Below are 23,115 nucleotides of genomic sequence, written 5' to 3'. Positions count from 1 at the left end.
AAACCCTCGCGTCACGTGATCTCCGCAACGCTGTCGAGACATCAAAGTAAAAAGGACGTCATGATGAACAAGGGATTATAACCTTTAAATTAAATAGGTCTGTGTCACACGAATGGAAGCAATGAATGAATATCATGTCGCGGTCTGCTTTTCGCTTGCTAGTTTCAGATTTACTGCAATACACCCGTCCTTGGACGGGCAAAAGGCGAGTTTTACACTATTGCACAAAAACACACGGGAAAAAAACCATACATAACTTGCGTGGTAAATCCATCGTTCTCAAAATCGATTCATTTACACCATAGTATGTACCAGAGGTGTGGACTCGAGTCATGTGACTTGGACTCGAGTCAGACTCGAGTCATGAATTTGATGACTTGCGACTCGACTTGGACTTGCATAACAATGACTTTGTCCCACCTATGAGATGTGGACTCGAGTCATGTGACTTGGACTCGAGTCAGACTCGAGTCATGAATTTGATGACTTGCGACTCGACTTGGACTTGCATAACAATGACTTTGTCCCACCTATGAGATGTGGACTCGAGTCATGTGACTTGGACTCGAGTCAGACTCGAGTCATGAATTTGATGACTTGCGACTCGACTTGGACTTGCATAACAATGACTTTGTCCCACCTATGAGATGTGGACTCGAGTCATGTGACTTGGACTCGAGTCAGACTCGAGTCATGAATTTGATGACTTGCGACTCGACTTGGACTTGCATAACAATGACTTTGTCCCACCTATGAGATGTGGACTCGAGTCATGTGACTTGGACTCGAGTCAGACTCGAGTCATGAATTTGATGACTTGCGACTCGACTTGGACTTGCATAACAATGACTTTGTCCCACCTATGAGATGTGGACTCGAGTCATGTGACTTGGACTCGAGTCAGACTCGAGTCATGAATTTGATGACTTGCGACTCGACTTGGACTTGCATAACAATGACTTTGTCCCACCTATGAGATGTACCTTCCAACGGGTGCAGCAACTCTTACCTCTCTTATGCCCATCCAACAACTATCTTAGCAACAATCTTAGCAACGTCAAGCCGCGTATAGCAGAAAACATCATCCCCGTGTTCCGTAAAACAGACCTCATTAGGTCAACCGCGGATAGCCGAAACACGCGTTCGTTGTAATCTCCGTTTGTCCTCAACGTTCCAATAACTAATGGATACTGTCTATATGGCGTTCTTTCTCAGTCAATCTTTATTTCATGTGCCAACGTCGCCCTCAATAAAGTAAGCATCGGTGCACACTCCAGCAGAACGGAAACGACACAGCGGGGTGTGGAGGGGGGGGGGTTTGCACAGATCAACGGGAATGAGAAAACAGACCCGCCACGACCTTCAGCGACTAACACAGCCGTCTTGAGATGCGGTCGCATTTATGCGCCTTGCGAATTAACTTCGTCTTGCGTTGGGAAGTCAACGCGTGGGACGATCGAGGGGAGTCGTGCACGTGGTGATTAGTCACGAGGAGGGGTCAGGGCCGTTGTTTGCCCGGGGTAGGGTGGGGGGGTGGCTAGGATGGCACAGCGTGAATAATTAACTTTGAGAGATGCAACATTAGCAGAAGAGACAATATTGACATTTTCGAGTCGCGTGTGTGCCTCGCATAAATGCGTATGTCGGCTCGGCAGACGGAGTGGATTTGACTCGGATCATCTCCTGGTCGTGAGTATGATGCGAAGCGCGGTTGTCATCCCACCAGCATCAAGGCACCTCAGCGCTGTTCTTGTTCAGCCTCCACCTGGCCCTTATCGCGCAAGTAGCTCTCTATTGAAGAATCAATGTATATACTACTACTACAGTAAACGTGTGTTTTTGTGTTAATTTGACCGTCGATATTATTATTATTATCTATGAATGCGAAATGTATAAGAGCTGTTCGATCTCAAAATTTGCTTCAAATAATTTCATCAAATGTGCGGGGAGAGCGGCGGCGCATTTTGTAAGACCACGAGTTCGACACGCGGCCACGCCGAACGTCAGCGGCGAGTGAAATCTAAACCGGTGAAGGTACAGTTTCAGTTTCATTTATTTGGAATAACCCTGTGAGCCATTCGGCTCTTGATTCGGGTGCAACCGCAACACACAATACAATTACAAGATACATTTACGCGTGCTGATGTATGCTCGAGCAAAACCCGACAATGACTCTGCCTGCGTTCGGCAGGCCTATAATCTAAATATGTTTCGCCACGCAGTCGTGCAATTCGTGATACGTGTTCACCACACACGTGGCGTCTACCACCGAGGCTGCTACACAGACGAATTTTATCGATTTCGAGCCAGGTACTTTTTCCCCCCACACCCAAAAACCAGTTCCACGAAACCTATCAATTGCAGGCGCGTATTCTCCATCACGATCAGCCACATCATCGATCCACTGCTGAGTGAAAAGCCTCGGCAAGCCTCGCCAACCCACCGCCTGCTCCCGCGCCGTTACGGTCCCCCGCGACTCATCGTTAATCCACCTCGCACCGGCAACAGCCAGACGATTTCATCGCTCCGTCTCCGCTGTGGACGTGGTCTCGGTCTTTGCTCGTAAAACGAACGGCGTGCCAAGCGCTCCGTGTGAACGTGGTCACGCGCTCATTGAGTCCGCCGATTTCTCTCTTCGTCAAGCTGCGATAAATGCGACGGTGCACTTCGAATACCGACTTCCCTCGCTTTGTGCGGGTTCGGTTGTTGGTGCGATTTCGGGTAAATGTGGCGAACCTATTTATATTCGCATTTTTGTTATTCAGGATTCGGGTTGAATTCACTCATATCCCGCACCTCCGATTAGCACGGTTGGCTACGTACGGCGCGAAAGAAGTTAAACATACATACGCGGATACGCGGTTGGACGTGTGACAACATTGTGTGTCGTCTTCTGGGTTCTTTCGGTAAAGTCACGTAGAAGGGCCGAAACGTCGTGAGAATTATTTTATTATGTTTTATTTTTTATTATTTTATTACTTCCCTTCTACGTTTCCCGAAAGAACCAAGAAGATGAATCCCTGCAGTCACGAAAGCTTTAAATCGAAACATTGTGTGCGTCATTGTTGGGGTGGGGAACGTCCGGCCCGCGGGCGGTATGAGGCCCGCGAAATCATTTGGTGTGGCCCTGCCAAGGCAACCGCAGGCGGGACTCGAAATTCAATAAATCTCGGAGCAAACCTGGAAAAGCAGTTGCGAGTAGCAGCAACATCATCAACACCAGCTAACATCACACGCCTCGCCAAAGAGAAGCAGTTCCAGCCATCGCATTAGGGGTGAGTGAATTAAATGTTTGACCAAATATAACGGGCTAATTTTTAAGTTGATAATTTTGTATGGCCCGCGAATGATGTTATAAATATCCAAATGGCCCTCGGCAGAAAAAAGGTTCCCCGCCTCTGCTCTATGCGCTCCTCGGCAGGCAGCTGTCTCGAACCGTTTCGTTTTGTGCGCCTTTTCTTGGAGCGCATCTACTACCGCTGCAGTAGGCGAAGCGCCGATTCAGGCGTCTGTAGGCTCCACAACCATTCCGCTGGTCGGGCACCCGCTGCTTACCACATGTGGCAAAGACAATGAAGACCCCCCCCCCCATAATAACGCACCGGTGGGCTGAAGTAGTAACTAATTGGCGCATTTAAATTTCGATTTAAAGCTTTCGAGACTGCAGCGATTCATATGCTTGGAGATTTACCGAAAGAACCAAGAATATAATTGTCGCATTGTTTACGTGACAAACCTGACTGGCTGTGTCGGGTGGTGGAGGGGTACGACACATTTATGTTTACGCGATCTAATAAAAACATAACTTTATTATGAATAAACTTGGTCGCGAAAGCCTACGTGTTGAACTGACAAAGATCCCCCGTATAGCCTGACCAGACTGTTGGGGCAAGTGCTGTTAGCTAGTAGCACCTATGAAGGCGGGCAGGGCAACACGAGGGAGGTGGGTGGCCAGCACCACGCCTGGCCACCTTTGTCTCCCCAGTGGCGATGTTTACATACTACACCAGGTACTCATTTGAGGTCGAGTCGACCTTGGGGAGGCCCAGAACCGGTTCAAATAATCGTTACTGGGTGTTGGCCGTGAGCGGGAATCGAACACGGGTCACCCGCCAGGTTCGTGTGCGCAGCGTAGCGCTAACCGCTGCACCGCCGCTCACCATTAGTAACATGTGGCTGTGCCCCCTGACAAAGACAAAGAACCCCCCCCCCCGGTATAGCCTTAGCAGACTGTTGGGGCAAGTGCCGTTAGCGAGCACTGTCGCACGCACACACGCGCGCGTTGTAATACCATCTCCCTGTGATGCCTCAGGTTCCAGAAGCCCTTCTCTCTCTGCTCGCCCGCAGCTGGTTGTTCGGCGGTGGTGAAGCTGCCGCGATGAAGCTCTTCATCGTCCTCCTGGCGTTCTGCGCTGCTCTCTGCTCCCCCTGCGTGGGCGAAGAGGACTACGACGAACGGCCCTACATGCAGCCCTTCCATCTAATCCCACCTTCCCTGAGCGTCCAGGCCACGGAGCAACCGCTCGCGTCCAACGAGACGTGGGACTACCCCGAGCCGCTGGCGCCCGGCCAAAGTCCCGCGGCCTCATCGGAAGAGGGCAGTTCCGAGGAGAAGGGGGACGAGAGGGAGCCCCACGGAGACGAAGGCAAAAGGGGTAGAAAGGACAAGAAAAAGTCCAAGACTCAGCGCATCGCCTCTGCCGTCAACGGTCTGGGCTTCAGGCTCTACAAGCAGGTGCTGGGAGGCGCGGGACCGGCCGACAACATCTTCTTCTCGCCCCTGAGCATCGCCTCGGCTCTGGGTGTCGTGACCGCGGGCGCGAACGGAAGCACGCGGGCCGAGCTGGACACGGCTCTCGGTTTCAAGGAGTTCCTCCACGGAAAGAAGAAGGCCAAGTCCATGAAGTACTTCGCGAGGCTCAACAGCGCCCTTTACAAGAGAAGCGCGGGCTTCGAGCTGATGGGCAAGAACGTGGTCTTCAGCAAGAAGGGCCTCTGGCTGTACCGGCAGTTCACGCGCACGGTCGCCCACTTGTTCAAGAGCAACGTGAGGTCGGTGGACTTTGGCGACTCGAAGAATGCGGTGGAGCTCATGAACGCTTACATTGAGAAGGTCACCTCGAAGAAATTCCCGGATGTCATCTCCGACGTGGACACGGATACCTCCCTCGTGATCGTCAATGTCATTTATTTCAAAGGTACCACCCATCTCATTGCTTTCTCCCCCCCCACCCCTTCTCAGTTGTTTTAATCGTAAAACTATACCTCATTGTGTTTTTTTTTATCAAGCGATAGAAATCTGGGATGCATACTTGTCAACCCCTTATCAGTGCCGATATTATAGACCAATTCAGACCTTACTGGATACCTCGTGTCCATATAAATCTCAAAGTTCATCCTACAAAGTCCCATCACAAGGGAGAAACACGAACAAATAGACAACACAAATGTTAAATCTAGAATTGAAGCTTTCGTGACTGCAGAAATTATACTCATTTGTTATTTCGGCAAAGTCACGTATGTAGAAATAAAATACAATTTTAATAAATAAAATGTAATTAATGTTTTCATTTAATTTAATTGTATTTATTTAAATGTTATTTTATTTCTACATACGTGACTTTACCGAAAAAAACAATGAGTAAATAAAATATTACCCGTATTGAAACTGCTGGACGCCGTATGGACCTGGACAAGAACACGGGGTAAACCGTGTGGGTTGACAGCTATGGGCACTGCGCTGCGACCCCGGCTTCCTGAGTTCGAGTCCCAGCCATGGTTCCCATCAAGTGGCGAGTAATACCTGAACCGGTTGCAGGCAAGCTCCCTCTTCACCAACCCGCACTGGCAAGCGTGGTGAAGTATGGTCAAACAACCCCCGTGACCGACATGGCGTGGGAGCCATTCATTTAGCAGTGGATTTAATCAAATATGGCTTTAAAAAGCGATGTTACTGGCAAACCGGTCTACGAAGGTAGCCTCAATTAAGGGGGCCTCAAAGCGCGCGACCTAAACTCGCTGGGAAAGCAGCACAATAATCTTTTTGAAAGATATAAAAAAAATATACGAAACTTTTATTAATACATATATATTGCCAATCTTGTCCAAAAAAACCTCCATACGGATCTGGATATTGGCATTCGTTAAGCAGCGTGGTAAAGTTTCGTAGCGGTAGGTTTATTGTTTTGTAGTGTTCGTGACAATTTGGAGGTGTCCTCAAATTAACGGGCAGACGTACATTTGCTGGAGCCGTCTGGCTCCCTATGAAACAAGGGGTAACATTTTACGCGACACATGTGCCGCAATGTAGTCTTATTTTATTTTAACCAAACAGTGTAGTTACGGTATTGAGTCGACGTTCTCCGGATTAACAAGACGCTCCATAATCTAAGACGCACTCCCACCCAAACCTCTGACATGTGCCAATAAACGTACACAAATGTGTTTTAACGGATTATGAAACGCACCCCCAACGTTCACAGGAGGAAAATGTGCATCTTATAATTCGGGAGGAGACGATAATGACTTTCGCAGGAGAGGCTGTAACTCAGTCAGCCTCGGCGTGTTTAGGGTGGACTGATCCATTTATAGATATCCCCACAGTCTCAGCTATTAACAGCTTCTGCCACTCTTTCCGTTCAATCCCAAATCGAACCCGTGTCGCTGGTGTCACGAGGTGTGGCATGTCCATTCGCCCGTTGAAAAGCAAGAAAGGGAGCTTGATGTCTAAGGCGTTTCTTCTTTCACGGAACGCTGCTAGGCTGAGTTAGGAGTAGGGATTATTGGTGTACGGCACTACCACTAGAGTACAAGGCCATGCATGTCTATAACAGGCCTATCTTGTTGCACTCTACATTTCTATAATACCACGATGAGATTTATAGCAATAATACAATAACGCCAAAGTAAACGCTGAGGATATATATGCGGATAGTTCAACATTAAGAGCACCACAAAGGTGTTGACTCTGCTCTGATATTTCTAACACGTTATTGTATGAGTGGAACCAAATCTGTTTGTGACCATGACATAAAACAAATATAAAACTCGCAAATATAGACGTTTTAATTGCTAGCCAAAATGTCGTAACTTTTGTCAATCCACTGCTGAGGTTTTAAAACAAACTTCACCATGCTGGTCAGTGGGTTGGTGAAGATGAGTACAGACGAGAGAGTACTGTATATTACTATACACTAATGGATTTTACTGCACTGCACTCAACTGCACACAACCTGTTTATGTATGGTGATCGCATATCAAAGTACTATCCAAGCTTAGACCCACGAAGCTTCTGAGATCTGATGCGCTTAAAAGAACTGTGATTCTCTTTCCTTCCTTTTGCAGCACACACACACTCTAAAGCACACACACACATTAAAGCACACACACACATTAAAGCACACACACACATTAAAGCACACACACACATTAAAGCACACACACACATTAAAGCACACACACACATTAAAGCACACACACACATTAAAGCACACACACACACACATTAAAGCACACACACACATTAAAGCACACACACACATTAAAGCACACACACACACATTCAAGGTCTGAACATGTGAATTATTCGTCACCAGGATCGTGGGGAAACAAGTTTGAACCCGACCTCACGAAGAACGTCCGCTTCTGGGTCAACAGCAGCTACTCGATGATGGTGCCCACAATGCACCAAAGGGCCAAGCTCAGCTACACACAGGACCGCAAGTTGCGTTCCACAGTCGTCAAGCTGCCGTATGAGGGCGGCGCGAGCATGCTGGTCATCGTTCCGCACAGGACAGAGGACCTGCCCAAGGTGGAGGAGAGCGTCTCCCAGGAGCAGCTGGAGGAGTGGCTCTCTTTGCTGGGTCCCAGGTACGAAAAGTGTACGACATGAGCACAATGATTGCAGGTGCAATGACATTATCAAATTAGTATCATTATTCTTCTTGGTTCTTTCGGTAAAGTCACCGTGACTTTACTGAAAGATAATAGTAGGTTTTTACCATTTTAACTGGTACAAAACTGACACCTTTATTCAAGGCATCATGTTTGCAATGACCACAACACAAGTAGTCAAAAAAGCAAACAAAAAGAAGCAACTCTGATAAGGATGATAATATGCACTGTCCTTGAAGTTGATTGGCCCACACCCGAGACGGCTTTCTTTAGAGCCTAGTCCCCATTGGTGTAGGGCCAGATGACACCAGAAGGCGTACCTTGAAAGAACCAAGAAGATGAATCCCTGCAGTCACGAAAGCTTTAAAGTATCATTATTATTATCCCACCCCAGCCCCAACAATGTTATCCCAATTTGTGCTATTGGCATCATGTAATGAGACGAAGTATCCGTTCGGGTCTGTTGCAGAGTAGTGCAACCCTTGGTGTTAGAGAATGATCCGCAGAAGCAGGTATCACGAAGCTATCTCTGAGGTCCTTTCAGTTGATCTCTGGTCCACACAGTCGAGGGCAGCGCTTATCCACCGACTGTGCATATGAGTGTAACGTTCATTGCAAAATCGTCAAATTGATTGCTTCATTTTCAGAAGTTTAGTTAACCACCCCATAACCCAAATGATGTGGGGAGGCCGTCATCTAACAGTGGATTGTCAGAGTTGTATGTCTACTTACATAATTAATCTCACAAGTATTATGTCTTTGATTCTTGCAAATTCCACATTTTACAGAGGAGCCTTTGTTGTTATGGTTTAACTGATACGGATCAATGGATCTATTGCATTTACAGAAGGCAAGCAAAGGTCCTTTGAGGCCAAAAAAACATACACCTTTTTGTACCTCTTCACACATAGCGTGTTATATCTCGAGAGCTAATTTTCGAAAGGTTCCTAGCCACTATGAAAATATTCCACATCAGTGCTGTACAAGCTACATTTGTTTTGTTTTTACTAACAAGCAAAGTTAAATGACCAGATGAATAATGAGGTTTAATCAGGAAAATGGCTTTTATGATGTAAATGTCAATACTTTCCTGAATAACTGTTTATAAATGTCCTTCCCATAAATAAAACAGCATGACTCATAAGTGCCCCCATGCACTTCCCTCACCGCCCACATAAAACCGCAATGTGAGAAACAATGAAATTATATCAAGTGTTTTATACTGCACTGTTACATGTGTGAATGCCTATGTGGGACCAACCCATGCCATGACTGTGAAAATACCGACAGTGGCCTGACACATTTAAACTCTTACAGCAACCACTATGTCCAGCTATCTCTTCCAAAGTTCAAGATCAGCGTGTCCTATGACCTGAAAGCCTACCTGAGTGCAATGGGGATGTCCAGCATGTTCAGCTACGGAGCAGACTTGTCTCGGATCACCGGCATGCAGAAGCTACACGTGGACAAGGTAAGCTGGCGTGTGGTTATGGAAACAGCATACCTGTTCTCACGTGCAGCAACAAGGGTGCATTCAAAGCCCTGTGAAGCTCAGTTGTTCTTAGAGAGTGGAGTCTCTTCTCTTGCCGTGATACAAAAGTTTGCCTTTCCGTAAAATACAAGTGTTCAGTTTTTTAATGATGTCACATTACCCAAATGTGCAGAGCCTGTAAAATTTAGTAGCTGCTTAATTGATTCCTTATTTCCATGCCCACTGGAAACGAGACTCTTGCAGCCCAGGAATGGCCCAGATTGGTCCAGAAACAACACCAGGGCCCAGGTCCTGGTCCACACAAACCACCAATCCTCTCACCTCAAGGTCCAGGCCTGTGCTCCTCCCCTAATCAATTTCCTTTACTCCGTGTAGGCACGGGATGAGTCAGGATATCACTTTTGTAATTTGTCGTACGAATGCATTTTTAGCTGACGAAATGCAAAGCTAGTGGCGTCACGGCAAATGCATTCCACCGTGACGCAAAACTGTCCCAGGCGTGCCCTGGCTAGAAGTGTATGGAATGGCCCCAGAAGCGTTGGGGCTTTGGAATACCATGGGATTCAGTGTGGCCAGGCTGGGATTTCAAACACACCCGCTCCTGAGCCCAGCTGGGAAGGCGAACTAACTCGGCATGGTCCCCACTAGCAGTGGAAACAAGGCATTCATGTCTTATAACTCAAGAATGGGGAAACACTTTTACCATTTATACACAAAACCTGTTCAAATTAGGCATCCTAGAAATGTCCACAACCAACTTGGCAGATGCTATTAGTTATAACTCACACGTTAATGGTTACTTTAATTTTGAAGTAGCATGCCTCTTGTGCAATTGCCAAGGCACAATGACATGCAATCCATGACCAGATTGTCTGATTACAAACGGTTGATGGGGCGAGTTGAACCGAGGACATTCCTTGGACTGTAACGACCTTAGGCAATGTTATAAAAACCGATGATTAATATGCATTTTAAAAAATCGTGTTGCTAAGCACCCACATGTCTCTTTTCTTCCAGATCACTCATAAGTCAGTGTTGCATGTGAACGAGGAAGGGACAGAGGCCAAGGCCGAGACCGTCGTTGGCATCATGCCCATATCCATGCCACCAACGGTGACCGTGGACAGGCCCTTTGTGGTGCTCATATACGATGAGAAAACGAGAGCTGTGATCTTCATGGGCCGAGTGGCAGATCCCAAGCAGTGATGACACACTTCACATTCTTAAGAGCTTAGCAAACTTATTGCTGATCCTTGTCCAAATGTTTGAAAATGCCATTTAAGCATTAAAATGTTTTACTTTTTTTCCCCAAACATTAAAATGTGATTTGATACACTTGCATCAATTCCTAATTGTAACCATGATTTTTACACATCTAAAATGACCAGGATTAATACCATACTCGTAACATCTACAAAGTTGCCCTCCCCCCTCATTTAAAATAAAAGGGAGCACACGCCATGCATTCTGGTAGAAACAAAACGTTTTATTGGAGGCTTCGTAATAAAATGAAAGTTATGACAATGTATAACCTGTTTGTAGAGTGCAGATATCTTGTATGAAGACAAATAAAGCTGCCCATCATACCTCAAGAACCAAAACATACTTGGCTGGTTTGGGAGACTGTGAACTTGAACCGTTTTGGGCAATTACACGCAAATTCAAACGTCTGCATTGTCTTTATTGTCATACCTTTATTTTGCTTACGAGGCTGAATATAAAATTAACTATAGACACAGAAAGGTAGAATTGCTTAAGAATTCAGCTTCAAAGGCGTTGGCTTTTTAAGGTAAATGACCAGCTGACCCACATTTAAATTAGAACACTTGAATCCATCGTACATGTTGAATTGAAAACAGTCTTTAATGCGTGGTAACCATGGAATTTGGTTGCAAAGTTGGCCAACACCGCTAAACAAAAACCCAACAGAAAAAAAGACCCATAACTGCTGCATCACCGATCGGTCCACGTGTAAATGGGCTGCGCAAAGATAAACCACACGTGCGCGCACGAGGAACGAGCACGCCACTGGATCAATATTTTACAAAATGTGCAATGTTTTAAGCATTACTGTTGGCTGGTGGATATCCCAAGCACAAAGAAAAATACGCAGGATGCCTGAAATGATGCTTAAGACGATGTGCTTTCCATGCACAAGCATGTGTTGGTACAAATAATCTGAACATTAATGTTGCTTGAGTGACAATCTGTTTTGGGAAGAATACAGAGATGATCTCATTCGATCATTTACAGATGGTTTTATGATAAATTAAATCTTTAAACAACAAAATTAAAATCATTGAAATATTTTACAACCATTTAAACGAGCAAAATCATCCTGGCCACTTACACGCACCTTTGTCGGTGTCCACACCAATGCTCCCCATATTTTCCACCAAATCTGGCCAGTTCTACAATGACACTACTGTAATTAGCCATTATGTAGGGGTTTGAATGTTTTGTAAAATGTATTTGGCAAACCTGGATCAATTATAACCTTTAGTTGGTGAAGACGTGTGAATACTTTACAATATTTTGTTTAAAAATGTTTACTTTACCAAGCAGTCACCTCAAGTGTTTAACTTTGTATATGCTCATATTTTAAAATACGTGTTACATAGACAATATTTCCTTTGCTTTTCAAGAATATCAATTCATTTTATTACACGGTAATTGTAAATGCACCATTTGTCAGCTTTTAGAAGCCAGAGAGTAACAGTTTATTACCATATTTCCACATTTTAACCATATGCTTTTAAAGATGGAATGCTGTTAAGCTGATCAAATTACAACCCATCTCAAAAGCATAAACCAATTAAAAAGCATTGTTTGTGACTTAAATAACATCACCAACAAGAAATCTTGGCAGGACCCTCCTGAAAAAGAGTCTTGAAACTCAGCGATGCTTTTCCTGGATAAACGATCGTGATCAATCCAACCAGCACACCCCCCCCCATTATTTACACATTTGCCTCAGATGTAGCAACATGTTCACAAGGCTAACAAATAATCAGGGGTACAGATGTGAAAATAAGTTACACTTGGCAATTCAAGAACACACAAGACGTTAAATAAGTGTGATGAAAATTTTCCCTAATTTATTGTTAAATGTCGAGGTATTTCAATGAAAATGACTGCAATGGCAAACGGTTTAATTATAAACGAATATTAACATCTGTTGAGGACAGATTCCAAAAAGCAAACCTGTTGTTTCTTACCTGTTTGGGCAATATCACTCTTAAATACAACTCAGAAAATGTGCAATGTATGCATTACTTTATCAATGAAGGGTAGGTTATGTACATTGAAGCACATTACATCAGAAGCACATTAAACAGAAACACCATGAATTGCAAGAAAAGGGGATTTTTACAGCAAGTAGCAATTAAAAAGGCAGCACAACAGGCAAGATCTAAGTTGGTATATTTATGTATGCGGCATGTTTTGTCGTGATTACAGTATTTGTACAGGATGTTAAATCGCCCTCTTACGATACAAGGCAAAAAGAAACCAGGGATGAAACTTTCAATTTGTTTTTATCTGTTACCATGGATCAAACAAATTGCAAAATTATGCATTTTAAAACCAGTACCAGGATGCCTTAATGCTCAGAAGTTGGAACTGAAGGTTGGGGCATTCGTGCAACACACAAAAACTTTTCACATGTTGTTACGCGCGCACACACAACGCATGGGGGCTACACGCACGCTTGTCTAGCACTTGTAAAGGATGTCGTAGTGTCCTGGGCGGTACAGCAGGTAGACAAAGGGCTCTGTACCCTCGGGGAAGTCATGATGGTTGACAGAACCGCCTTCTCCCCGGTCCATGTACTCCACGCGGATGGAGACGCCAAGGGCCTGCGCCAGTGCAATGATGTGGATGTGGTCGCTCTCCTTCGCCATCGGCTCAACCTCCTGCCACAACGACAACGATCGGTCATGGAAATGGCTCTTGCAATCAATGGGGAGGAAAAAACCCCATCACCGTATGGTTTCAAGTTTTAGAATTTACTAGAGCTATAGTGTATCAGCAAGAAAAATGTAATGCTATCATGCTTGTTTTTACGTATAAATGTCATTTAGACGCGGTATTAAATATATAACACCTGCGAATTTATCAGCTGCATTTAGTATTGTATTACACTCAATTTCAACGTATTACAAGAGCTTCACATAATTTATATTTGCACATGCCCTTCATGAACTAAGAAAATTAGGCATATGGATGGTTAGACGTTTTTCTGAGAATCTGTCAAGATATTTTTTTTCACTTGAGATTCCAAACAAACAAAAACCAAGACTGCAGAAACAACCAATGAAATTGTGTTTTTTAAAAATTATCAAAATATTGAACATTTAAGCTTTTTAACTACAGAGTACAGCTAAAAACCCAAAATGCCACTTGTCAGATGAGCACCAAGATATTGGAAATTTGACTTTAAAATATTCCCGTACAATTCTATGTCGTAACACAAAACATTAAGAACGGCATGTTTTTGTGTGAAAATCGGACCCATCAATGTCAATCGACACACAGACGTTTCTGCCAACCTGGCTGCAGAACTCCTTAACAGTCCGTCCACCCTCCACAAAGTGTTCAAAAAATATAGATTCTTTCTGGAGGTAGCCAGAGGTAAGAAGGCGTAGGTAGACAACAACGTAGTCGGATGTGCTCTGCTCGTTGAAGGATCCACGCACATCCTCGAGAGAGGCCTGCTTCTCTACCATCTCGATGATATCCAAGAACTACAAAAATAAAGGACAACAGAAAATTGCAAAGTTGGTCAACATATAGAGTGACAATATTATTTCCTTTAGTGTAACAAGAAAATTGTACTTTCAAAGTAGTTTTTTTTTCTCAAGACAAAACAGAGTCTAACTAAACTCACCGTACTGTGAAAATCTTCTATCGTGAATTCAGGAAAACCCAACGACACCAGCTCATCTTTACTTTTTGCTGCAACAGCCTTAAACCTGTTGAAATATCGAATTACAGGGTTTCTTTCACGTAAAGTTACGAAAGACGTTTTAACGTAACACTCCAAAAAGCATCGTGCATGTATATACATCTTCTTGGTTCTTTCGGTAAAGTCACGTAGAAGGGAAATAATAAAATAATAAAAGCATAATAAAATATTATTTTATTATTTCCCTTCTACGTGACTTTACCGAAAGAGCCAAGAAGATGAATCCCTGCAGTCACGAAAGCTTTAAATCGAAATGATGTATATACAGTTGATGCGGAAAAAAAAGGTTCGATCTCAGGCTTCCTCAGATGTGAGGTCTAAAGTTAACAAACTTTTGAAGATCTTTCGGGTTGTCCATCAGTGCCTCGAGATGCGCAAAGCCAAAGGCACGGTAGAAACAGTTGCCGTCCCGTCGCGTCATCCTGATGTGAGAGTATTTGTTGCACAAGTCCTGCAGAATTCAATCGCAAGCCAACAATTATTGAAAACACATTATACTGTACGTTTAAACATCAAACAATTCGTACCTTTAATGGTTTTGCAAATGTATCGTTTTGTTTCGATAATCACATGCCGAGCGTACGCCTAAAGGTCTGAATAATGTGACGCAGGCAGCAACATACAGAGCGTCAATTAATTGAGTGAGGTTATAGGAACCCTGGATAGAGAGATGTGGGAATTCCAAAGCCGAGCAGCCAGAGGAAAGAAGAAGAAATGCAATCTACAATAAGGCACAAGCAGAACCAGTCGATCTGGCAGAACGAGTCCGCAAAAATGTGTTTAGGTATCAAGGTGTGCAGCTCACGCAAGCAATTACTTCAGGTCTTAATAATTAAAGCGATACGAAAGCAGCAACTGAATAATGACGGGAAGTGATTGGAGTGAATCTGTGAGTGTAGAATCATGACCCAATTGAACTGCTTGAAATATATGAAACAGGGGCTACATCCAAGACATGAGCACAGCATTACAACTGCAGCCAAATCAGTGCTTTATAACAGTAGAAGTTAATTCTATAACAGTAAAAGTAACTAGCCAGAAGCGATGAAGCCTTTGACTCAAAACATACTTTAGCTTCTCGATGTCTGCTTTGCCAGATGCATTACTTAGCTGCTCCATGACTCGGCATGATAAATTAGCATGCCCAGCACATTCGATAGATTCACTACGGACACGATCAACATCATTAAACGTTATTGGAATGACAAATGCATCGATTCATCGGTTTTTATACCCACAAAACGTACATGAGAAAGGGGCATGTAAGAATAGCGAATTTCTGCTTCATATACATTCTTGATTTGTACATTCTTGATTTCATATCCATTGTATATAATTTGTGCAGGCACTTGTCAACCCATTCAAGAAATGTGTTCAAGCCAGTAGTGATGTTTTGGCACTTTCGGAATTTAAGAGTCTATTACTCTCTGCTTGTGATTTTAATGACGACGACGATGAAGAGTAGTCATCAGCAAAGGAGTGGATTGTGAAGCGAAGGTAAAAAAAATCACCGATGGAGAAAAGCAAAATAATACCTTGATCTTTTTTTGGTAAACTTCATCATCATCATTGTATTCCCTCATTAGAACAGATATGTCGTGCTTGTCTGAGACTAGAGGTGTTGCCATGGCAATCTGAAAAACAAACATGTTAGTTGAAGTGTGTTCTCAAAAACACAAAAAACATGAAATATTTAAGAATTACAATATATGTTATAGTGTTAAGGAAGTGTTAACATTTTACAATATTTTTCAAATAACTTACGATGCAAAACTGAAATTACCTCTTGCTGGATTTTCTCTTGTTGGGCGATAATGGCTTCATCATACGCCTGAGTGTCGTCTACTAAAACCGACAAAAAATAATTCACATGAATGCATCAGGTGAGTGGCTCAATATCGAATTACAAAGTTTTACAAACGCTTCAGATTTAAATTCTACTTTTACTCAAATCCTAGGAATAGCCAAGAGGAATAATCGTTCGAGGTGTATGGACAAGCACTTTGTTTTTTCCAAGCCCAAAACAACCTGTTCATACATCAGTCACGGTCATTAAAACGAATGACAAGTATTTAAAATGCTCATTTTTGTTCCAACAGTTTTTTGAGAAGCATTATTGAAAAGTCAGAAAAATACAAAAGTGGTATGCAACGAACCGTGTAAGATATACAATAAATATATCTTAATATCTATGCTAGACATTAAATATTGCATATGTAAATGTACTATAATTTCAACTAAAAAACGCCACCAAAACACAATGTTCAACTAAAGTTATAAATATGACCTTACATATAATGCTTAATTACAGCTGTTTGTGAATACACTGATGGATGAAGGCATTACTGAATACGCATGAACCATTTCAGTAATGGAGGTTGCTTTACTATCATGCACCATGCTTGTCAGCGCAGGTTGGCGAAGGGACAGACAGAATTACTTCAGATATAACTTCCCACTGATGTTAGCCGTGGCCGGGAATCAAATTCAGCTCACTGGGTTCACAGCGCAGTGCGCAGTCCACTATGCTATATCGCTCCGCTCCACCTCAAATGCCAGAAATTAACTGTCACTTACAAGTGCTATTCCATATAATTTTAGATATTAATGGAACGTTAATGAATGCTGTTCACGTGGCAAAAATCGTTGAGATGCTTCCAACTGTGAAGATGTAGTGTTAGCACTAGTTGCATAGGCAAGGTCTTGTGTAGTCAAATTGTACGTGTAAAATCCTGCCCCAAAGCTATAACTTAAATTACAATAATATGCAGTGTATCTTACCTCGTTAATGCACCCTTTAACAGGAAGTATTTCTTACAAGGTCAAATTACTTTTATTCTTTCATTAATATGAAATTATTGATTTGGATTTCTACAAACAGAAAAATAAATAACCATGTCAGTAATGGAGGTTGCTTTACGATAATGCACCATGCTTGTCAGTGCAGGTTGGTAAAGGGACAGCCAGAATTAGTTCATGTTAGCGAAAGAGTTTACAATGTTCTCTCTACTATCAAATATTATGCGAGTCCATATCACAGTTCAATGGGATGACAAATATATAATACATCTATGCATCAATTGAACTACAGTACATATTTCTACCTGTAGCCTTTTTGTGTTTTTCCCCCCTCAGATTGCAACGTTATCTTGAGGCATCAAAAACATTCAAAAGCCAAAAATCTATTTAAATATCACAGCTATTTAAACTCATTATGCGGAATGACAACTGCCTTCAATGGGATATGGGGCCTCAGTAATTTCCCTTATTTCCTTTAGAAGGCAATTCCATTGTAGATCTGACAATGAAAAACCATGGAAACTCGTGCCACATGCACTGCCAAATCCCAAGCGCCCCCCCCCACCCCCCTCCCACTGCTCCACCCAACAACTGTAAAGAAAACTGTCTTTTTCCTCAGTTCATTTAAGTCCATCGTGTTCTGTCATTGGTTGCAATTTGCTAGGATTCTAAACACAATTCGGGTACTATTTGCAATACTTCAAGGAATGTGTTATTATGCCACTTAAATGTGGACAATAATCTTGCCTCTTTAGATATTAAATCCATACTATTGAGTTATAATTATTATCATTTGCTGGCCTGTGGGTGAAGCTAAACATTTGAGTTATAAGTTAACAAATCCAGTTATATATTACTCATGTTTACGTGAATTACCCAATCACTTTAAATGTACACCATGGTTACAAACAGTAAATATAAATCTTCCATTATTGGACGTCACTATAGAAATGTTCAAAATGTTTGCGTGATCTGATTCAGTTAAATTCGCCTGCCCTTCAAGTGAATTATTTTACGTAATTATCGATATAAATGTATTTAAAGTAGCCGAGGAACCTGGATATCCCCCATGGCCAACATGGTGCAGGTTAGCGTGTGTATAATGTTTGATTCTAGGTGCTGTGGACAGAATTTCCCAGGTGAATTACCCCAAGCCTGCCAACTGTGTGCTCTACACAAAAAAATATCAGTAGTAGGTCACCATTATTGCGCATGTCAAAGCCTAAATTAAGAGATGTAAGTATTGACCAAATACCTTATAATGGCATGTTTAAAAATCACCAATCATAACCCCATTGTGATAACGAATCTATTAAGGAAACATTTATAAACTCCCTTTCTCCTCCAAGCCCTCGCAACCTGTCAATGCCCCCATTTTCTTAGATAATTGTAAACCATGCTGGAACTTGGCAAGTTCAGACAGTCCATATCCCCATGCAATCTCTCTATTGACAGAACAGTTTGCGCATGGTTCACCTAGAGGGCTGGGGAACATTCAGAAATGAATTACCTGCTTTTAGCTGGGCCAACCCTGCAACCACTCCTATCTTAATGGGTACCTCGGCAGTGAGAGCCGCACTGTCACACACCTTGCTCAACTGCCTGTCCATAGCACTGAAGCTTGAAAACTACATTGCCATGAATACCCGACCCTACAGTTTTCATGCTATATTTTGTAACAAAACAGCATGCCACTTGGTTTAGTCACCATGCTACGAGGTCACGTGGTAAGTGGAATAGGAGGGAAGCAAGGTAGGCATTGTCAAGGCCGATTTAACATCGACCCATTTTAATATTGAGCATCGTGTCCAATGACTGCAGGTGTGGAGCTTGCCCCCATATTGTTGCTCGGCAGTTTCCAGCTTGGCAGAACTTGACTCAAGCCAGTCATGGAAATTATGCAACGCACACTCTTGGAAATCGACATAACCCCGTGCAATTGAAACAGGTCTCTCTCACTTAAAGCTATATGACACTCCGTGCAATGAAACGAGTGGTTCACCAGATATCAATAACTCCAGACATATATTGTACACTGAAATTACATTTCAAATGAGTGAAAGCCAAATTTTATTGTTTGCTGAAATGCATTACAACAATGGCATTGGGCTTGTTTGATCATGGGTGACCAGGATGGTTACTTTAACTCTGGGTCAGTTAGAATAAGAGACGACCAGCAAGTCAACGTGTCCAAGTTGGCTCATGGTCAGAGCACTAAGTCAACACTGCCGAGATTCTGGGTTTGAATCCGGGTTTCAGCTGCCCGCGAGCAACATGGGTTATGTGTAAGCGTGGCTTATGCTCATAACACATCAGTGGCTGCATAAACAAAACAATCAGTTTTAATTGCTTTTTGACCCTTTTATCTGACAACAAAACTGACACATTTGTTTACAAGGAGTCATGTTTGCATTGACCACAACATGACTCCTTGTAAAAAAAAAGTGTCAGTTTTGTTGCCAGATAAAAGGGTAAAAAACCAATTATCATATTTTGCTACTGGCAAAGGAGGTTCCAATGGTGTAAAAACAATCCGTTTTGTCTTATTCCAGCTTTTGAGAAGTAAAAATAAATTCAGTTCGGTCGGCATGCGACGAACACGAGGCAGGGAATATAAATTAAACTTCCCAATGTCGTCGGGTCTTCCGAATTTACAAGTCGCGTGGCGTCATATCCCAGAGTCACGATTCTCTTGGCACGGGGATGCCACTGATCCTGCCTCGAAATGAGTCCCCATTTGGATTTGTACGACGCCGACTGCACCACTAAAATTCGAAGAACCTAAAACCGATGTGTCCGCGCTCAAACGTAACAATAACACCACGAGGAAGTGCTGTACACCCCGTACGTGCGTTTCGACCGGTGGTCCTCAACACCAGTGGAGAAAATGACCTGAATATGGCGGGTGCCAGCAAGCACAACTATTTGCAATTGTCATCATCACCCAGGAGAGCCTCTGCGGGGGTTCACGACTCTTTCATTCAGGAAGCTCCAGGCCAAGTTTTTCACAGTCGGGTGCGATTGAGTATGTTTTCATCAACGGTGCTAATATATAAAGCCAATACCGATGATAAATATACCGATTACCCCTCAACCCCCGTCACCACGGCATCTGCTCAGGTGCTGCTTACCCTCGGAAACCAACAATTACTTAAAATCCCCGCACCAACCCTGCGAGTGTATCGTCATTGCCACTCATGTGTACACGTCTGTGTATATATTGTAACGTCGGCAACACTGCCCGGCGCTAAACTCGAGGCCTCGGGACCGCCGCCTTTGTCGCCGGGAGAGACAGGGCCGCGTCCACGGGGCCCTCGCTAGGAAAACCCCGCCGCACTTTCTACCCCCCCCGCCCGCTTCAACTCAAAACCCTCGCCGGCTTCCGTGTCGTTCCCCACGCTACACGCCCCCCCCCCCCCCCCGCGAGAGAGGACTGCGTGTGTGGTTTTATTTTGGTTGCATCGACGAAGCCCTCTCACTACTCAACACGAACCTTGCACTTCCAGCTTAACCTGCTCCGGCTGCTGCTGCTGCTGTTGCTGCTCCGCCATCTTCGCCGCGCAGTGCCTTGTGGGAGGAGGAGGAGGGAGGGGGTGGAAGCGGGGGGCGGGGCGGAGGGGGGCCACGTGACCTGCGAGTTCGTTGTGGGCCGGTTTCGATTAATCGCGGTTTCTGAGATTAAATCATAACCGGTCTACGACGTATAAGTGAGTTTAGCACGTAGGCTTTCGCGACCAATATTGTTCATAATAAATGTTTTTAGGTTAGATCGCGTAAGTATAAATGTTGTGTCGTAAGCCTCCACCACCCGACACAGACAATTAGTAAGGGATTTGTCACGTGAACAAAACGCCAATTAGTGACTACTTCAGCCCACCGGTGTGTTGGAGAGTAAATCCACAACGTTTACAATTTAAGTAGTACGACGTTTCGCTGGTAATTACATCCAGCATCATCGAGCGATTTGCCAGAATAGTATGGACTATTCAGTGCCCTAACTTAGGGGCCGTCCATAAATGACGTCACGCACCTGGGGGGGAGAACAGAGCTTTGTGACGTCATATTTTAGGGGGGTGGTCTGACTTTTTGTGACGCCGTGTGACAAGGGGAGGGGGGGGTCAAAAATCGTGTAAAATCGCGTGACGTCATGTATGGACGGCCCCTTATTACAGGCCAATTGAGACCTTATTGATCACCCCGTGCCCTTGTAAATATCAACGTTAATTCTACAAAGTCCCATCACAAGGAAGAAACACAAACAAATAGTTCTACCTGATGACGGTTGCTTGTCTTGCAATCGAAACGTCGTACTCTATTATTTAATTTATTTTCTTTCTACGCGACTTTACCGAAATAACCAAAGAGCGATTCCTTAACCGTATGGGTTCACAGCTATGTTAAATCATCATTCGAGCGAAAAGTACCCCCACCCCCCAAATAAAGCACGCAAGTCAGTGGCCTAACTACATTATCAGCTCAGGTGGTGCGAAAATTGGTCAGGTGGGGCCCCAATATTTGATTTGTCTCGCACGCTCGCACCTAAGAGGCTAATGCTTCTTCGCCGACTCCTCTTGCCCGAATCGCATCGTCGTTACTCTCACGGTCTCGAACATCTGACGCTGTAGGGGTCGCTCCGTCTTCGCACAATGCAGCCACTACTGCTCCGTAATTGTCTCTTTGCAATACAATTGGCGCGTATTTAATTATATAAATGTCCCAGAAAACGTGTTCTATGTGAAAGCATTTTCACTAAAAATTATTTTAAACCGCTTTTAAAATATGGTGTTATGTTATTTTCACTGTTGTTGAAAACAGAACTCATGGCGGTTGTCAAGGAGGCCCCAACTCGTAGATTTAGCCACCAGGGGAGCCAAGGCACCTCCTGCCCCCACGCTGGTGACGCTACTGATGAAAGTGAAGGTGTTATTTAAGTATTGCGATGGTTGGCACGCTGGACTCTAACCAGCAATATCAAGCGTAACGCGACAGTCAGTCGATCGGTAGGGACATGTATCGTGTGCTGCAGTAAATTGTGGGTACTCCAAACTCTTCCGAGACGTCTGGCCAGCGTGGAAGAGTAGGCCAAATACCTTCAAGAGCCCTCTCTCGTGGAAACAAATGCACGGCTGAGCCGTTACACTTCGGCAGACACAGGAAGGCCGTAGAAAAGATAATGACACCAAATAAAATGTAACAGAAAATGAAATGCATTTTTAACATTAAGAAAATCAACTAGAAGTTAAATGTAAATGATAAAAAGAGAAAATAGTACAACATAAACATGTGCAAGAAGTCAGGAAGCACAGGGCGCACAACACGCAGTGCAGGTCGGCCTTAAGGACTGAAATAATAAACTAAAATAAATCAACTTCGACGAAAGGTATTCGCACATGAACCATAAAAATTAATGAAAAATAAGTTTTAAAAAGAAACAACCCAAATTGAACCGAGATTAAAATCAGAATCTTTATTTATACTGGAGAAATCCGATGAACTATAAAGCTCTTTTTCACAGATGTCCAGGGAGCACTGTTCTGCACCGCACAGGAACACCAACAAAAGCATTGGAACATGAATGCGATGTTTTGCTTCCGATCGTATTATTACTGCTGAAAAAAAAAACACATTTTTGTTAATCTCGTGATGAATAATCTTATTCCTCTCTAAACGTTATTGGCAGGTGTGCATGCTGGAGATAGAGTTACTGTTCATATTCTGAAGGTAAACTTAAGATTGCAGATGAGTGTTGACTTCATCAACATCTTTGTGCAATTTTACTATTTTTGTTCAATAATATTTTACACGAACTCCTGAAGCCCTCTTTATCGTGAGTAGCGTCCCGCAGAACACGTGCACACACGCACACAGTATTCAACATTTATTTGAATCTGCCCGAATAACGTAAACAGCGTTAATTGCTTAGCGCGTCAGGCGGGCCGTGTTCAACAATCATCGGACGCGTGCA

General features: G+C 43.6%; 2 protein-coding genes across 7 annotated transcripts; one reads left to right on the top strand and one right to left on the bottom strand.

Annotated features, from left to right (window-relative positions):
• The first annotated feature begins 1,609 nt into the window (after nt 1–1,609).
• On the top strand, nt 1,610–11,055 carry LOC144720069 (leukocyte elastase inhibitor-like). 3 transcript variants are annotated; one of them, XM_078596529.1, is made up of 5 exons: nt 1,610–1,689; nt 4,313–5,198; nt 7,596–7,869; nt 9,211–9,364; nt 10,403–11,055. In XM_078596529.1, exons 2-5 carry the CDS (start codon nt 4,379–4,381, stop codon nt 10,589–10,591), a joined length of 1,437 nt encoding a protein of 478 aa, XP_078452655.1. In that variant the 5' UTR covers nt 1,610–1,689; nt 4,313–4,378; the 3' UTR covers nt 10,592–11,055. The 3 variants fall into 3 exon arrangements, with proteins under 3 accessions (XP_078452655.1, XP_078452656.1, XP_078452654.1); XM_078596530.1 differs by having other exon boundaries at nt 1,611–1,689; nt 4,348–5,198; XM_078596528.1 differs by lacking the exon at nt 1,610–1,689 and adding an exon at nt 1,691–2,034.
• Nucleotides 10,851–20,717, bottom strand: LOC144720070 (ubiquitin thioesterase OTUB1-like). Of its 4 annotated transcripts, none has more exons than XM_078596533.1 (7): nt 20,644–20,717; nt 16,116–16,196; nt 15,887–15,985; nt 14,684–14,802; nt 14,274–14,358; nt 13,936–14,130; nt 10,851–13,299 (listed from the first exon to the last, which is right to left on the bottom strand). In XM_078596533.1, the coding sequence occupies exons 3-7, from the start codon at nt 15,977–15,979 to the stop codon at nt 13,099–13,101; spliced, it is 693 nt and encodes a 230-aa protein (XP_078452659.1). In that variant the 5' UTR covers nt 15,980–15,985; nt 16,116–16,196; nt 20,644–20,717; the 3' UTR covers nt 10,851–13,098. The 4 variants fall into 4 exon arrangements, with proteins under 4 accessions (XP_078452659.1, XP_078452657.1, XP_078452660.1 ...); XM_078596531.1 differs by having other exon boundaries at nt 16,135–16,196; XM_078596534.1 differs by having other exon boundaries at nt 16,116–16,193.
• Between the last annotated feature and the right edge of the window lie 2,398 nt (nt 20,718–23,115).

This window comes from Lampetra planeri, chromosome 7 (assembly GCF_965212315.1).
Source record: "Lampetra planeri chromosome 7, kcLamPlan1.2.h2, whole genome shotgun sequence".
In the NCBI taxonomy this organism is placed as follows: Eukaryota; Metazoa; Chordata; class Hyperoartia; order Petromyzontiformes; family Petromyzontidae; genus Lampetra; species Lampetra planeri.
This window is presented reverse-complemented; position numbering and strand designations above follow the sequence as displayed.

Coding starts and splice junctions, on each gene's coding strand:
- LOC144720069 (XM_078596528.1), top strand. CDS start 1,939: ATGTGCGGGGAGAGCGGCGGCGCATTTTGTAAGACCACGAGTTCGACA. Junction 2,035..4,312: donor TGAAATCTAAACCGGTGAAG/GTACAGTTTCAG, acceptor GTGATGCCTCAG/GTTCCAGAAGCCCTTCTCTC. Junction 7,870..9,210: donor CTCTCTTTGCTGGGTCCCAG/GTACGAAAAGTG, acceptor AAACTCTTACAG/CAACCACTATGTCCAGCTAT.
- LOC144720070 (XM_078596531.1), bottom strand. CDS start 20,701: ATGGCGGAGCAGCAACAGCAGCAGCAGCAGCCGGAGCAGGTTAAGCTG. Junction 16,197..20,643: donor GGTTAAGCTGGAAGTGCAAG/GTTCGTGTTGAG, acceptor TGTCGGTTTTAG/TAGACGACACTCAGGCGTAT. Junction 14,803..15,886: donor TTTACCAAAAAAAGATCAAG/GTATTATTTTGC, acceptor TGAATTCTGCAG/GACTTGTGCAACAAATACTC.